The sequence below is a fragment of the Diorhabda sublineata genome, chromosome X, assembly GCF_026230105.1.
Source record: "Diorhabda sublineata isolate icDioSubl1.1 chromosome X, icDioSubl1.1, whole genome shotgun sequence".
Lineage (NCBI taxonomy): Eukaryota > Metazoa > Arthropoda > Insecta > Coleoptera > Chrysomelidae > Diorhabda > Diorhabda sublineata.
Window position 1 is genome coordinate 9,603,820 of NC_079485.1, and position 17,585 is coordinate 9,621,404.

The 17,585-nt window shown below is 30.8% G+C and overlaps 1 protein-coding gene across 1 annotated transcript in view; it reads left to right on the plus strand.

Annotated features, from left to right (window-relative positions):
• The window catches only part of LOC130450922 (chromatin-remodeling ATPase INO80), a 44,183-nt gene extending 27,122 nt beyond the window's left edge, over positions 1-17,061 (plus strand). The window contains exons 15-20 of the mRNA XM_056789641.1: positions 8,739-8,897; positions 8,950-9,052; positions 9,107-9,177; positions 11,732-11,894; positions 13,362-13,526; positions 16,598-17,061. Coding sequence (XP_056645619.1) covers positions 8,739-8,897; positions 8,950-9,052; positions 9,107-9,177; positions 11,732-11,894; positions 13,362-13,526; positions 16,598-16,914 — 978 coding nt within the window. The 3' untranslated portion in view covers positions 16,915-17,061. The remainder of the gene's footprint in view (positions 1-8,738; positions 8,898-8,949; positions 9,053-9,106; positions 9,178-11,731; positions 11,895-13,361; positions 13,527-16,597) is intronic.
• The last annotated feature ends 524 nt before the right edge of the window (positions 17,062-17,585 follow it).

Consider the following 17,585-nt stretch of genomic DNA (forward strand, 5'->3'; position numbering starts at 1 on the left):
TCTTTGAAATTTTAAAAGCGGTGTGAACGGTTTAAAAGTAATCTGTGGTAGTTAAAGAAGGTTTTTGATGGTTTAAGTTTCCCTTACTCACCTGGCTCTTCACCATTTTAAAACTTGTATTAGAAGGAAACGTTCCACGAGGATAGAATAGGTAAAAGTCACTTCGAATGAAGTATTCAAGAGCTGCTAGCTGCTTCCAATAGTGGATTCAACGTTGGCATAAGTGCATTGTTAGATAATGGCAGTATTCAATTCATATCTCATGCTACATTTTTATTTTGTTTGCAATAAAATGATTCACCCTATTTTTTAATCCTACCTCGTATATCATGCGAAAATTTAAACCTTTATTTTTATACCCCCGTAGTTTTCTACTGTTATACCCATGGTGTCAATACCTAGTTATCCAACCGATATTATAACCATTTCTAATTTTAAAATTCCTTAGAAAATTTATGATCTCATAAACTCAAAACCGACACTTCGAAATAATGCATCTTTAGTATATATTCAGTTCCGTACTGTGGTGTCATGTGACACAACAGAAACCGCTTTGCTAGCCGTCTCTCAAAAGAAAAGCGAAATTGTTCTTCAAATAATACACCGGAAAGCGTAAGTACTTTTATGCCATTTCCTGCCTTGCGCACGTGTGAGGGCACGTATCAAAAATCTGAAGTAGCATAGCATAGTAGCTTATTCAAGCACCTCGAACCCTTCTGAATTATAGAAATTTGAGTATTTCTCCCACACTCCGAGTTAGGCCAAGTGAAACCTCAGAAATTGAAAATTATGTCAGTTTCACAATTAAATATTTTTAATACTGAAGTAGTATTATAGTAACTATAATATATACTAGTAACCTTATGGGGGCACATACGTATTTCTATCATATTTATTTAGAGCCAACCGAGTGATATGCATGTCATATTTTATGAAATTAGGGACAATATGAAAAACATTATTAATTTGTTTCTTGTTCAATGCATCATATTTTGTTTCATATGGTAATTATAATGATATAATATGTTGCTTAAATTCTTCAAAAAACTTGTTTTTCTTTTGTTTTCGAAATTTAATTTTGATTATTCAATGATTGGTCTAAAATAAACCCACAAAAGCCACCCACCGGAAGATATTAGCTTTATAAACGAGATATAGGATGCATTTTGTGTAAAGAGGTTATCGTTCTAGGTGAGTATACACTATTCAGTAGGGTAAATTTCAAGGGGTAAGATTATCTTATTTGAAAAAATATTAGGAAATAAACAATAACAGAGTACAGATATGAATCAGAACAAAAAATATTTTAAGGCAATGAAGTTTCTTATTTTAAAGTATATCAAATATAGAAGATGAAAAAAACTTGAATATAGTAAGAGACCCAAAAATAATACTTAATTAGCTAACATACATTCTTTTTAAAATCGTCATCAGTTACGTTTTATGTTTTACGAGAGTTGTCTGAAAAGTTTCCGACTTCAACCTAATAATGTCCACACTTTGCGTATGCGATTTGTTGTTAAGATTTCAAAAAATGTAAAAAATTGAGTATTAAACTGTTAGTGAAAAGCAATACTCCTAAGCATATCATGTGCCATATACTGACTGAAGAAATGCAAACCAACATGGCGGGTTTTCTATGCCAGTGCCCTCAATACAGTACGTGGCAGAACTAATCTATTTTCGCGGTTCATTTAAACTTACAACACGGAATATCTACTGTATTCTATATTATTCATTTCCACCCAGTTCTGATTTCGTAGTTTCTTGAGTTCACTCACAATAAAAAAATTGTTAGAACTGGGACACGATAATTAAGAAAATAATATTTACATACATTTTCAACTAAACCAAGGAAAATTAGTAGATATGATTACAAAATCACGTTTAAAATGAAAACTGACAAAACACAGATTTTTCTAACAAAGTGAAAAGTATAATGTATAAATAAATACTAACCAGAAACAAAATAGCAATTTAGTTGAACAGATTGCACATCATTATAATGATATAGATCATTTTGGGGTTTAACAAAAAAATTGCTATGAATACAAGTGAATATATAAAATATCACAGCACTCAGTAGTAAAATTACTAATTTATATCAATGTACCATAGTTGAAATAAAAGGTTGCAGAGACTTCTTTTGTATATAGAAAGAGCAAAAGTTTTATACTATATAGTCCATGGTTTTGCTGTACCTTGTCTATGTATATTTCTTAATTGTGAATAAATGAATTCTTCTATACTCTCCATGTTCCAATTTCATACATCTTCTTCAATGTCTTCAACTCCTCTTTGTTATTCTTGAAACTGTTTTTCAATTTGGATATTTTCGCTATTGTATTCAGATAAATTTGATACATAACCATTTCCCTAGGTGTTAGATTGTTCTTACTACTTCCAGCTATAGTCAGAAACCCGTTTTTTTTTAACAAAACTATTAATTTCCTCTGGAACAGTGGAATCTGAAAATTCACTTGAATTTATGAGATAGTCGAATTGGGCTAAAACGGATATCTGAAGCACTGAAAAGCACTGAAATCTGTTGGAAAAGTTCTTGCTTCAGTTTTTTGGGATTGCCATGGAGTAATCATGATTGATTTTTTGGATTAGGGTAGAACAATAACTGAAGATTGCTATTCGATATTACTGACCACTCTACGGTAAAAAATTAAAGAGAAAATACGCGGAAAGCTATCCAAAGGTGTTTTGTATTTGCACACAAATCTCATGTTGCCGTGCAAAAAATTCGTGATTTAGGATTTGAATTACTAGAATAACCCACTTATTCACCAGATTTGGCTCCGTCCGACTATCATCTCTTTCCTCAACTGAAAAAAAGTTTAAAGTGTCGTAAATTTTCTTCCAACGAGGAGGTAATAAAAGCTATGGAGGACTTGTTTGCAGAGCAAGAAGAAACCTTTTATTGAAAGGTCTGGAGACGTTGCAGGTTCGCTGTAATAAATGTATCCAATTGAGAGTAGAATATGTTGAGTAATAAAATATTTTGACATTGAAATTTTGTTTGGTTCTATAGTAGGCTAAGAATTCATTTTTTTGCCAAATACTGGATATTGTGAGAGAAAATATGACCTAGCTCTCGTTCTGAACGCGTCACGTTTATCGTTTACCAACATGTTAGCAACAAGAAAAATTCCGGCAATCCCTAGAAGTAGACTTTTCAAATGACCCCAAACAGTTATGTCTCCAGAAAGCCATTCTGCTTTTTATCATAGTTATGCTGCTATAACTCACTAAATACAATACTCTCAACCATATACCAACAATTTGTTCTGAAGCATAACGTCAAGGATACTCTAAATTGCCCCACAGTCTTCAACCACTAACCCTACCACAAAATGTATCTATTGTGATAGGCTCTAATAGTTCCTTATGTAATTTTTTGTTTTACCTTTAAAGCGAGTAGAGAAAAAAATTAAGGGCGTCTAGCGATATCTAAAAATAGAATTCCCAATTTTCACCCGTTAAAAAGAATCTTACTGGATTCTGCTTTAACCTTGGGCTTTTATTACAAGCCATACAGAGCTTGTGTAAACTTGGTAGTATATCGAAATTAACATTTGTTGAATAAAACAGTTTTTTTACACCACGGCAATGCACCTGTCCACTCATCTTTTATTGTGGCAAAAAATAAGCCAAATTACCTTACTTCATTACCTTATCCGCCATATTTAATTAATCTGGCTCCCTTCGTTTACTTTATGATCCCAAACTCAAAAAATTGGAAAGCGATTTTAGACAAATAAAGAGATGATGGTAGAAAAAAACATTCGAAACATTATTTTTTTGTATGAATTGAAAACATTGGGAACACGTTACACTAAATGTGTTGAAATGAATTTAAAAAATAAATCCCTTTTACAGAGAAGTTTATTTTCCGTCAACTCGTCCTTGTATTAGTCTGCTTCTCGGAGTTTTCACTGAATCAATTTGTACATCACTACAGAAGAAATTTTTTACTCTGTATAAGTGAATGAATTCAAATCAGTGATTGTAATTAATTGTATAATAGATATATAAATTTCCAGATGTTGAAAGTAGAAATGATTTAATTTGTTAATAATCTTAACGTATTGATTTGGATCCAGACAATAATTATGTGGCTTTTCAGAAGAAAACATTTGAGTAGAGGTATACGAGTATCAGCCATACTGAACAAACATCTCTACCTGTTGAAGAATTTCGAGATGTTGTCGTACCGAAAACGAATAAATATAAATTAAAAAGCGGTTAGTAAAACAAAAGCGAGATTTATAAAAAAATTTCAGAAATGTGACTTAGTCTAGCCCAGGAGACGAAAAATTTCATCGCCTGACTCAAATTGTTCAACAAAATCCTACGTTGTATTTCACTTCAGTAGACCCTGCATAAAGTACATACAAAAATGCAAATTTGCAAAGTGATTCGGAACCGACCAAAAACCGGTTAAATACCTTAACTTCTCATAAATTGAATTAATTAATAAAATTTGAATTGATTTAAAACTAAAAGTTATTATTTCGAATAATTACATAAAAAATTGCGTATCTGGAAATAATGCTATCGTTAATGAATTTTTCATACTTGTTTTTCAATTGGTGATTCTTGAAGAAGCCAGAATTTATGCTAAAGTATCCGTCAACTGTAAAATCAAAGTAGTACGAAGTGATGAAGAAACAGAAGGCCAGCTTTACAATGTAGAGATAGATTTGCTATTGTTCATATTATTTAATTGGGTCTCAACCAATCAAGTTCATTAAAATAGAGGGAAAGATAAAGGGACAGACTCAGTATACGAATGGAGACAATAATCATATATGGCTTAACGCTGATTGTGGCACATTTTTTTCTGGGTTCATTTAACGGGATGGATCAATCCCATCATTGTTCGTGCTTGTTGATTTGTCTCCACTTCTTTCGAACTCTTGTTTTCGTCTTCCATCTTACAACTCCTGCAATGCCTAAGTCATTCCCTACCACTACTATTTTTTTATCTGGGCCGTTCATACTTATTTCCTTTCGGTTGTCTTTGTTATTATTTCTGGTCATTGTCTCCATACATGTGCCAGACTTCTTTGAGCTTTTATTTTTGCACTATATTCTACCCAATATTTCTTGATGCCGATTTTTATTGAACAATTATTTTTATTATCCTTACTTCTCTTCCATTCTAGTTATACCGACCATATCTAATGCGTACATTCTTATATGCCTTATAATTGCTCTGTATATGTTTATTTTTTTTTGTTCAGTGAATATTTTGCTTTTGGTGCCATTATTTTTTCTTTTTCTTCGTTTTATGTCTTCTTTATTGTTCATCAACACGTCCATGTAGTTAAATTTCTTATTTCTTATACCTTTTGATATTTTTATGTTTCTACATGTGATTTTAGGTCTCTTCTGTTTCAAAATTGAATTTTGTTTAATAATTATAGGGTGGTTGTTAAAAATTAAATTTTTTTCGACGTCCCCTAAAAAGCTTCTTTTTGATGAAAAAACACTGGGAATTTTTTTTATTCAAAACAACACGTGCCTCTACACTATTCAAGTTAATTTTTGGATATAATCATTTTTTCTCTGAAAGTATCTTATTAAATCTGAAATAATTATTTTTTTAAGAATTGAATATAGTTAACAATGAAACACATTCAGTGTTATTATTTTAAATTATGAATTTTAATCTTTTGAGCTTTTTATATACGTCTATAAGCAGTTACGTTATAGTTATTATCATGAAAATTCCTTAAAAAATTTCCTATTTCGCATGCGCTGGTTAGGTTAGGTTATGACGAGATATTCCAAAAATATTTGAGAAGGCGTTAGAACAATTTAATGTAACTTCCATCAATTTTTTTATAAACTATATACAAGCTGGTTGTATGAAAATTGTGAGAACTGGTTAGAAGATTCTAATTATCAAGACTCTTTGGCTGCTGTTAAAAACTTGTCAGTAGTGAACGATGGTGCAGAGCGAGGCGTTAAACTAATGATTTGTTTACAAAAGATGAAGGATAGAAACAATTCTTCATTAAAATCTTAGATGATTATAGAAGAGAAGGCATTAAGAATACGGAAGAACGCTTAATTGAGGCTTTGAATGAAGAAATCTAAATATTAAGTCAACATTTGTACCAATATTATTTTGAAATGAAAATATCAATATGAGTATCTTCCATTTTTTTATTCAATAGGTTAGATCAACTGGGAAAATTTTGGAATTTAGATGTTTGTTTATTTTTATTTCGATCAATTATTTTTATTGATTTGAGCTCTATAATTTTTTATATTTCGAATAAAATTGTATTTTTTCATAAAAATTTCCAAAATAGATTATTATATCGAAAAATCAACTTAGATCGTGTAGAGGCACGTATTGTTTCGAATAAAAAAAAATTCCCAGTTATTTTTTATCAAAAAGTGTACTTTGTTATATATAAAAATTTAATATCATTCATAATCTAACCAATAAAAATTCACAATGATTTGAATTGCAAACAGAATCTTAATTTATCTTAATATTCACGTCAAGCGTCAGTTTAAATATTGATTTTTAGTGTCTATGAATTTAATATTTTTAAAAATAGAAAACAAATTCCAAGACACCACAGTTTTCAATTAATTAAGTGATTATATATTATACTTTAACTATAATTTCATCAGTCCCGAGTTTTTTTATCAGATAAATTTGCGACAAAAACTAACATGGTAACATTGAGAGACCGAAGATCGTCCGTTAGGGCGGACATTAAAGTAACGTTGTTTGGTTATTAGGAACAGGTGCTAAAGTTGGTTAATAAAAAAAATAATCTTTTTTATTGTTGTCAAAATGACAAAACCTTCATCATTATCATCAATTTTTACATTATTTGTATGCTCCTTGTTCCCCTTAGGTAGGCGAAAAAAACAATAAATTATTGTTTCGCGTAAACTAGATTGAAAATTAAATTTTGAAATGTAATTGACCTACATATTTTTATAAAATGTATGTAAATAACCTGCAAGTAATTCCTGTTCTTTGTGTCACAAATTTTGAATAATTTTAAATTAATATACGCCCATAATCTTTCAATATTCTTCGTTCAATTGTTGTACTTTTTAAACAAAATTGACATTTAAAAACATGGGAATGGCTTGAACCACTGAATCTTGATTAAACGAAAGCAAAACAAAATCAGACAACAAAGTTATGTAATTTGAATTAGAGTGTAGAACAATTCAAAAAGTTACGAGTTCGTGTGACCAAATGTGCAATCACTTTAGAAAGCTTATTATTTGCTGAAATCCACAAATTCGATTCGGTTTTCATTGTATATAGGTTCTACTTAGAAATTATATCATTATTATTCACAATGCAATTGCTGGAAATATTAAAATAGTATCTGCTTTGCTGTAGAAATTTAATTGAAAGCCAGAGTGTTTTAATATCAAAAGTTCCAAAACGTTGTTCAAATAAGTCCTGCGGTTAAAACACAGGATGATTTGATTGTAGCTAATATCCATTTTGTATGTATAGATTATACCATCATAGATGCTAAACTTATGTATGTCCAGAGTTACACAAATAACCATTTAACATATTTCAATATATTTATGAGTATTTGGAAGAAAATTTGTTTATTGCTAAATTGATTTTGATTTTAGGTCACTTTTGAATAGAAATTAGGTTTTATAACATAACAATTGACGTATCTCGGTCTTTCTCAAAATAAGACACTTGACATTGACAACTTGCATCATTATATTAATCAATATATCAATAATTTGTTCCTTAAATGTTATATTTCAAATAATTTGTTTTTTCATATTTCATGCTTTTTTAATGCAGTTTAAGTCCTTGTACATATGGTAAGTAATGTTTTATGTTTTGATGTTTGATTTTTGTTTTCTTGAATATGTTATTTATCATTTTTTCAGGATAATTATTTTCTTTTAATGCAGTTTTTTTCTTTTTGGATAGCTAAACATCTAAATTCGGGATCTGATAGTTAAATAGCTCTATCAGCAAACTTATAATCATTTATCTTTTTTACTTGTTATAAAACCCAATACATATAATAGGGTCTAAGAAATAAAAACCTAAAAATTTATTTCATGTCATAGTTTATTATTTATGATAGATATTGTCATAATATATTTTTCTTCGCATATTTCATTTATTGTTGTTTTTATAAACTGCAATTTCTTGAACCGTTGTTGATATTCAAATGTTACACACTACTTACTACATTTACTACTATATTTATATTGTTTGTGGTGTGTTTCGATAATCAGATTATCATATTTGGAAACTGATGTGTATTCAGATTCCATAGAATTCATGGAATTACGATCTGAAAAATATACATATTTTTTATTCACATATTTTTAATTCTAGTCTTTGTGTGCAAAACAGTAAATCCGATTATTTTTTTCAAATAAAATATCCTTTAATGCTTAAACAATTTAAAAAACCAATATGATTAAATTCTAATAAATAAATAAATTCAATATCTTCAGATTTGTTTTCCAATATGGTTTTTTATTATATTTGCAAAAAATTTTCCATTGTGATGCCCTGTCAAACGTTGCAACAATAACAAACTATGGTCGAAATTGAGTTCATAGTAAACTTGCGAATGTGAATATTTTCTTATAATATAATATATATATTATATAATATAATATCACTAATTATTTAGAATGGAAAATGATTTTGGGTCCTATGAATGTTTTTAATTAATTATCTTTTGTTTCAGGTAATATTTTATGACAGTGATTGGAACCCAACTGTGGACCAACAGGCGATGGACAGGGCCCACCGATTGGGTCAAACAAAGCAGGTGACAGTCTACAGATTAATTTGTAAAGGCTCTATTGAAGAACGTATATTACAAAGGGCCAGAGAAAAAAGCGAGGTACGTGTTCGGAAGATAAATTAATGAATTATTCCCTTGAGTTTTCTTTCAGATTCAAAAATTGGTTATTAGTGGTGGGAACTTTAAACCAGATACTCTCAAACCGAAGGAAGTCGTATCTTTGTTGCTTGATGATGACGAATTAGTCCAAAAATGTATACTATTTCAATCCTCTATTTTTTTTCTTTATTACAATTTTGTAATTTCAGATCATTTGAAAATTGAGAACCCCTCAGAGGAAAGCCGGGAAGCAGAACGAAAACGAAAACTTCAATATAAGGTGAGTACCTCATTTATTTCATATCCTTTTCGAAGGAGTTGCACTTAGGCTTGTCTCCAAAGAACAAAGTTGTTGCATCCATATGATCCCCAATATATGCAAATTTTCTACTCGTTCATCAGAACTTAATTCATTTGATTAGTTTTTTTTGTTACCCGATTTTTGAAAGCTGATTCGATAATTTTTGTAGTAATGCTCAGCAGATGTCTTGTAATTGGCTTAGCATACTTACAGGGTGATCGATAAGTACAGTATAATTCAGAAGCAACTATTGAGGAAATTGTACATATCATGAAACTCAACCACAACATGTGGAACTATTTTTTTTCGTAAACTACAATATTCATTTTTCATCACGCATGATCGTAATATTTTTTTAAAATTCAAATCAACAATTTGAATAGATTAACTAAGTTGGAATTTCTGGAACAATTGGTGATATTCATACTGAACACACTGTTTATACCACCACTACACCAAAAGTCACAATTACACTGTCTGACGCGCGTTTCGATAACCAAGTTATCGTCTTCAGAGACTGAAGGTAGACAAAAAACTTAATAACTTGACTTACCTGTTTCATATTAAATTTTCCCACCAATAAACCTTCCTATTTAAGATACTCTTACATTTAGGGACAAAGAGCCAATTCCTTACAGCCCACTCTATAGTTTAGTAGTCAAGAAATAACCGTGCAGATTTCCGCAAGGAGATTATCCTGCTGGAATTTATTTTCGCGGGAGAAGGTTTATTGGTGGGAAACTTTAGTATAAAACAGGTAAGTCAAGTTATTCTTCAGCTTCTGAAGACAATAAATTGGTGGAAACAGTGTGTGCAATATAATTGGAATAAATGTTTATGATAGAATTCTACTTTTCCTTATCCGATTATTCTTTCCACAACGACCTTTTTTTAACAAAGCTTCATAGTGTTTGATTTAATATTTGAACTAGATATGACACATATGTACGCAAGAAAAATTTAATAATGACTCACATTTTAATCTTTCGTAATATATGCAATACCGACATTAAGGGAACGGACGAGTTTGTAGTTTATTTTCTCCTTAATCGATTTTAGATTTTTTTTCAATTGTATCTTGATTCTTCGAAAATGGTTTCCATAATTCTTATTTATTGTTGTTGACATTTAAAACATGACTTATAGGAAAAGTCAATGCAGAATAATTCTTAAAATTCCAACTCGGTTGAATCCGTGAACCTAGTTCTTTTGTTCGATGTTTTGTCCTGATGTTCGAAAAGGTCCGCGGTCAGGATTATGAACAAAACTAGGTTCACGGGTTGAACCGCGCTGGAATGTCGAATATTCTCGACGTTTCAGCTCCACTTTGGAGTCATTATCAAGAGAAGGGTGGGGGTAGGGATAGGGTGGTTAGTCGTTCATTGGTAAGAAGTGATCCGATTCCGTGGGTTCACTCTGCCTACTCCACGCAACGAATCACCCCTTTTCTTGATTAATTCCAAGGCTCAATCTGACTACTCCTTGGAATTTCACCCAGGAAATAAAAAGCTGAAAAAAATATAAAATGATTAAAAAAGTACCATCAAAAACACTGTTGACACTGACACACTCACTAATGGTACTGAGCTAAATGCAGTGCTAGTCGCCTGGACCTGGTTATTATAGGGGATCTATTGGCGGATTTGGCGCTCGTGGGAAGTATATTATTAGCGTGAACGGAAATAAATGTATGGAGATCGGCTTCTCGGTTGGCTTTAGAGGAAATGTTATGACCAGAGTGGAATTTGAGCCAAGTGGAGAAAGAAGGTGTTTCCAAGTTGCCGGTAATCTCTGGCTATCGTCCCGTTCAGACAGTTGGGCGTTTCCCAATCGTTCATTTTCAATTTTTCATTACATTCATACTCCTTTTGTTTATCTCTTCTTAAACCTTGCTTCAATGCCCAATTCAGTTTTCGAAAAAAGCTTCTATTTTTTATTGTTTTTTTTTGTTACTTTTTTTCTATCATTGCTTTTTAGTTTGGTGATTCTCTTCAAAGAATATCAAGATGTTCTAAAATATTGTTCTAGATTACCTCTAAAATACTCTCTGTATAATTAAATTTTCTATGTCTATCGAATTTACTTATTTGATTACCTATTTTATTCAATATTTTTTCTTTTATTTTCACTTGCTAATTTCTGCTGTATAGTGGAAAGATTTTGTTGTTTTACTGTATAAATTGGTTTTCTTCGAAAAGTCTCTCGTCTTATGGTTTATTTATCTGCACAAAGGACTATGGTTTTTATTATAGAAATCGATCAACGAACTGTCCTCACTCACAATTTTGTTGAATTGTACAACATTATAGAAATCCATGTTCTCTTGCAACCAAGTTCTATTGATGATTCAGTTTGAAAAATTCCAAGAAACGCTGATTTGTTGACTTTTCTTGGTTTTAAGAAAATGTTTCACGGTTAACTACTATTATTAATGACTCTCATTTATTCTTACAAACCTGTTATTAGGAATAACCTCTTTAGCACCTTACAAATTAGGGTAAAATAAACATAACAGGTAAATTTTCGTTTTCAGACAATACCAAGTGGTTTGGAAGTTAAAAGAATTAAGGTAGAATCATCTGTCGAGGAAATCGAAAGTGCCCCTAACAGCCCTCGAAGTGTCCATTCTAATGACATTTTGGCAGATGATGCTGTGGACATTTATAATGATGACGCCGACTTGCCGGTTACGAACAGTATGAGTATTTTTCTAAATTGCGAGTTAACTTTGTTATGTCATTTAAATTTAAATTTGTAATTAGAAATTTAACAAATACACGTTTTTTGAGTAAAACAAGCTAGAAAATTGTGGGAAAATTATTTTTTTTCTTATTATTAATCTTATATTACCTTTCCATTTTTTTCAAATATAATGTACGTAGTTAGGTCTATGAGCTCTTAGCTTCTTCGCCGAACACAGAAAGAAAGACCATTAAGAAAAAAACTGATTAGTTTTCAATATATTCTCATTTTATTTCCAAACACTTTTAAGAACGTCAGACTTGAGCTTCAAAATTTCATGGCATGTTTAATATCACGGTCGCTGTTAAATATTTTACCCCTTAACTAGACCTTCAGGTTTGCGAACATAAAACTGTCGGAAGTGTCCAAATCGGGGCTATATGGTGGGTATTCATTCTCTGTGAAGCCTCAGCCGTATATAATAACCTTGGAAAGCGAAGTAGTGTGGACTGGAGCATTGTCATAAATTAAGCGCATACCTCGGCTGATTTTCTCACATCTTTTTTCCATAATTTTCTAACGCAACTGACTTGGTAACTCAGAGTAATATGCCACACTTACGGTTGTATTTAATTCCTCAAAGTCAATAAAAAGGATACCCTCGCAGTTCCAAAATATAGTCATTATTTTTCTGGTTCTTTTTGTGACCTTTTTTTTGAGAACGGGTTTCCTTTCCGATACCACTCCATGGAATCTCTTTTGGATGTCTAATCATATTATCAGAATCAGTAAATCAGATTCTTGGTCCTCTCGGCAAAGCTCCAAAAATCACTCACAACATTCTATTCGACGCAGCTTTTACACTGCGCTGAGAATTCGAGGCACCTAACTTGCACTAAGCATCTTCAGAACACTTATTTGGAAATGCTGGTCTGTGGTGCAATTTCTTTTGTTTTTAGGCGCCGGTCACTTAAAATAATTTTTTCCACTAATTTAATGTTTTCTGTTGTAATCACCATCACAGATCCTTCCGCACATGGGTCATGTTCTAATGATTCCCAGCGAAACAACTTAGACCAATTTTTAATTGTCGAAAATGATGGACACAAGTCACCTTAAACAGCCTTCATTGTGTATTTGATTTGTGTTGGTATTAATCCTTTTTCAGTCAAAAATTTTATGAAAGTGCGAAACTCAATTTGAGACAATTTCATAACAACTTGACTGAGTGGTCGTTCGAGCTCTACTCAAATAAAATTAATCGAAGCATCAAGTTGAAATTTTGTGTAAAGCTGGTTGAGACTTGTCATTGACGCGTGCAAAAAGATTTTTGCGAACGCACTTTATTTACTATACGAGGCCAAGTATTCATGGACCGCACTAGGTACATAAACATAGTTTTTCAATTTCCATCAACAGTATCGCGTTTTTATAGTTGAACCTAGTAGATTATAGAGTCGAAAAGATGGTTTCTATTTCAGAATACACTGTATATAACGTTTATGGATCAGCGGTGAAACCAAGGACTCCTGGACGCGGCTCATCTAGAAGAGGACGGCCTAGAGGATCTAGAAGTCGTACGATAGGTCTTAATAGACATACTTCCAATAGTAATGGTGGTTCGACCAGTGGAGTGTATTCATCAGGTAAATTATACTCTCTATCTGTTATTGCCGTAACATATAAATTTATGTTTATATCATTTAATAATTGACAAAAATACATTTTGTTCCACATGAACTATGTATTAATCAGCGAATCTGCGGAGTGAACTGCAATTTGTGGGTCAACATAATAAATAGCGTTATGATGATAAAGCTAATACAATTATTATAAAGTGAAGGAATAATTTTTAAAACTTTTCAAAAGTATGGAATTCCGAAATTATCTTGGGAACAACTTACACGAATTTTGTGTAATGAAATTTCGTATTCAAAATAAATCATTCTGCTTTTTTGGAAAAAAACTTGAGAAATACTGGATATATACTATATAGTCTAATTTTTTAATTTGATTAATCTATATCTAAGCAGAAATCACATAACAGAACCTAGTGCAATACCCGAAGATAAACCTTTAATTGTTTATGTGATGCTAAAAAAATATTTGATATTATTCGGGTTGTAAGCAAATTAGGAACTAAAATAACACACAGTAAAGGAGAGTACTGCAGATGTGCAGTTGACTTCAATGCAACAAGCTGTTAGATTTTTAAAAGTTTATATTTCGTGACATACTTTACTGCTTTACTACTTCTTTTCCTCTCTGTGGTCATCCTGTCTTTCAAGATTGTACTTATAATAGACCTTTTTATAGGATTTTGGTTAGAATATAATATATTAATGGTATTAGTCGTTCCTTGTTGACTTCTACACACCTCATGACATCATTACAATATTTTTTATAGAATCATTGTAACCTTCCATAACGACTAACGTCAATAGTTTAGCTATTTTAATATATTATTTGAACGTCGATAGAGTTATTACTTATTAAAATTGTTGCACTTGAATATAGGGATTTTTAAAGGATTTAAAAACTAAAAGACAGACTAATCCATTTAAAATAACAAGTTGCTTAATTTTCAAAGAAATGAAAGATCTGACAACAGTGTTTATATATATTACAAAACTTTTTTAAATCAAAATTTATAAAAATTGTTCAAACCGTTTCCGAGATGACAGGTATTTCATACTTAAAACTCACGTGGTATATTAAGTCTTTAAAAATTTTATTTTTTGGGAAATCCCGCAGTGAAATATTCCATTATAGTCCAACGGAGAATGATTAATTCAAAACATAGACTAACTAACCTATGTTTTGTGCGACTTTCTCACTCCATTGAATCCGTGAGTGATTTGAATACAAATTTCTATTTTTAAAAAGAAGGAATGTCACGTCTTTTCGAAATTATTAAAATTGTAAAATTTACCTAAAAATAAAGTATTCGTAAAACAAAATTTTTTATCTTGTTTGTTTTAAATTTACTCCAAAAAAGACGATAAAGCATAGAAAACAAATAAAATGAGTAAATAAATATTTATAAATAAAAAACTCATCAAAATTGAGACGTAATAACAAAATTATATCATTGTATTAGACAACATGCTAAAGACTCCCCGTTAATGGGGATTTGGTCATCAGATTATCTTAAAAAAATCATCCGATGTCTGTAACACCCGGCGATGAACATTTTTTATTCGAGCTTCAAACTAGTTTGTTTATTTGTAGAGTTTTGAGGTCTCCCGTCCGGATTTACTTTACAGCGTTGCCTATCTATTTAGGTAACCAATTAATTTTTTCTTTTGAAAGGTATATACGCATCTCTTTTCAAATTTAATTTTTCAAATCTATTGTCCGTTGCCTTAGTCTAATTATCAAAAAATTAAGTAGAACCGCAAAAATATAATCAACTGACTACGTGAGATTAAACTTGAATTTTTAAAATTAAATATAGTAAAATGTAAATATTTTAATAACATGTTATATAGGGTACTTGCATGGTTTGAGAAAAAAATAGTTTATATACAACTTTTATTATAATTTGTTTCAATTCAAAAATTTTGTAAGTAGTTTAAACATTTCAGTAAGGCCATAACATATAGCGTGACGTCATAGTTATAAAATAAACACTGAACATATGATACAAAGTAAATACGGCAGCTATTCCCTCGTTTATTCTAAAATAACCGTTATTACTAAACTTTGATTAATCCGAAAAATGTTATATAAATCGTGTTTTGTGCCAAGATGTAAAAATACCACGACTAAAACACCTGATAAAGTTTTTTTATGATGCCAAGAAATTCGAATATACTACAAAAATTGTTTGAAAAGCGTTGATTGCTTTGACGATCCTGCGAGATGTAATCATTTCTGTTGTCAGGATCATTTTAATGTAAGTGAGATTCAAATTTAACTTAATATTTGAAAAGTTTATTATGCTTTTAATTTTTAACGTGATTATGTAATAATGTAAGAACTTAACCTATAAAAGGTTTACTCACTTTATTCTTATATATAGAAAAACGTTTCAATTATAACAGCACACGCTACCTTGCCGGCAACGATAACCTCGTGATCATCAAGCAGGCAACTGTTCAATGCTTTTATTAAACCTATGACGTCGCAACTGAAAACCAATGAGAATAGTTTTCTTATGTAGTTCAAAATTTGAATTCTTTACTATTTTCAATCAAATATTTAGATATTATTTTTTCACTTTGAATTAAATATTTCACTTTGATGACATTCTCTCATATCAAAACTGAAATAAACAAAAAAATAAATACTCTTTATAAAAGTACCGTATTGTTAAAGTATTTCCAAACAATAAATAGATAATTAACTCACGTCAAAGGAAACTTTATAAGTATATATTGGTCTAGTAGCTATAATAACATAGAAAATTGGCCATTGGATACCTCACAGAATTTCCAAGAGTTGTTTTTACTACCAACATACTAATAATATCTATGAGAAATTCCGTCCAATTTCCCATTTGGCAATTTATCTTATTTACTCCGGATATCAAATTAGAGAAATCTCTGAAATATTTAAATTTGCGGCAAAAGCTGGCCCAAGGTCCGTGTCCTATTGGGGTCCTAAACAAACTTTATATGCAAATACTTAATAAATTTAATTTATAATATGAAAATAATTTAAGAGTAGATACCGTAATGTCGACGTCCATGTGCACATTTACCATCTTTTCTAGAGAATATACTAACAGATTCAGCATCGTCGATATCTTCATCACAGTCATCGCCGTCCAGTGCATTTGTGGACGTTACTGTCAATTCTAGTGGACCTAACTCGAGTCCTCAAACAACAACAACCCGAAGAGGTCCTGGCAGACCCAGACTAAAACCGGGTGGTCCATCAAATGCTGGTTCAAGGGGTACATATAGACCCAGAAAACCTGCAAGACCTCTACCAGTACCTTTACCTTCAGATGGTACTAATTTAAACTCAAAAGAAAATAGTAATGCACAGTATTCCAGTTATTCTTTTTATGATTTTCCTGATGATTAAGTTATTTATCCTACTTGTTTTTTGAATTCCATCTTTTACAAGCCGCATCTATTACATCATCTAGAGCTTTAGAAATTATGTGATGTGATGTGATGTAATTTTAGTGATTTCACTAAGCAAGTGTGATGCTAAATATTGAAGTAGTAATAATTATACATAAAATATTATTCATAAATGTCATTCAACTTATTCAATATTATCAAATGACTGCTTCAAGTATCTAGTATAAGAAATTTATCCAACAAATTTGGTCTACGTGAAAAAAGAATCGCTCTATATCGTATTTTTATAATTGATTAAAATATTTTCTGTAACTTTGGTTAAAAATTGAGGTCCCTTATAAAGGTCTGTCTAGAAATTTGATGGTTACTTCAAGTAAATTGCAGGGAGTTTCAAAAAGGTAGGTCAAACAAATTAACTGTTTTTGGGACCAAAACCAACTTGATTTAAACTTCATATGAAATTTAGATTTGCAAAGAAATTTCAAAATGTTTTGTTTTTTGTTGCTACAATTCTTAGTCTCTTAACTTCCATAAAATTTTGCAAAGTGCAATGATAGGACGATCTAATTATAAGATTTTTATATTATAACATGTTTAACGATTCTTAAAATTCTCGAAAAAATCAATAGATAGAATGATGAAGTTTTTTTTGGCTCCCTCTTGTAACCT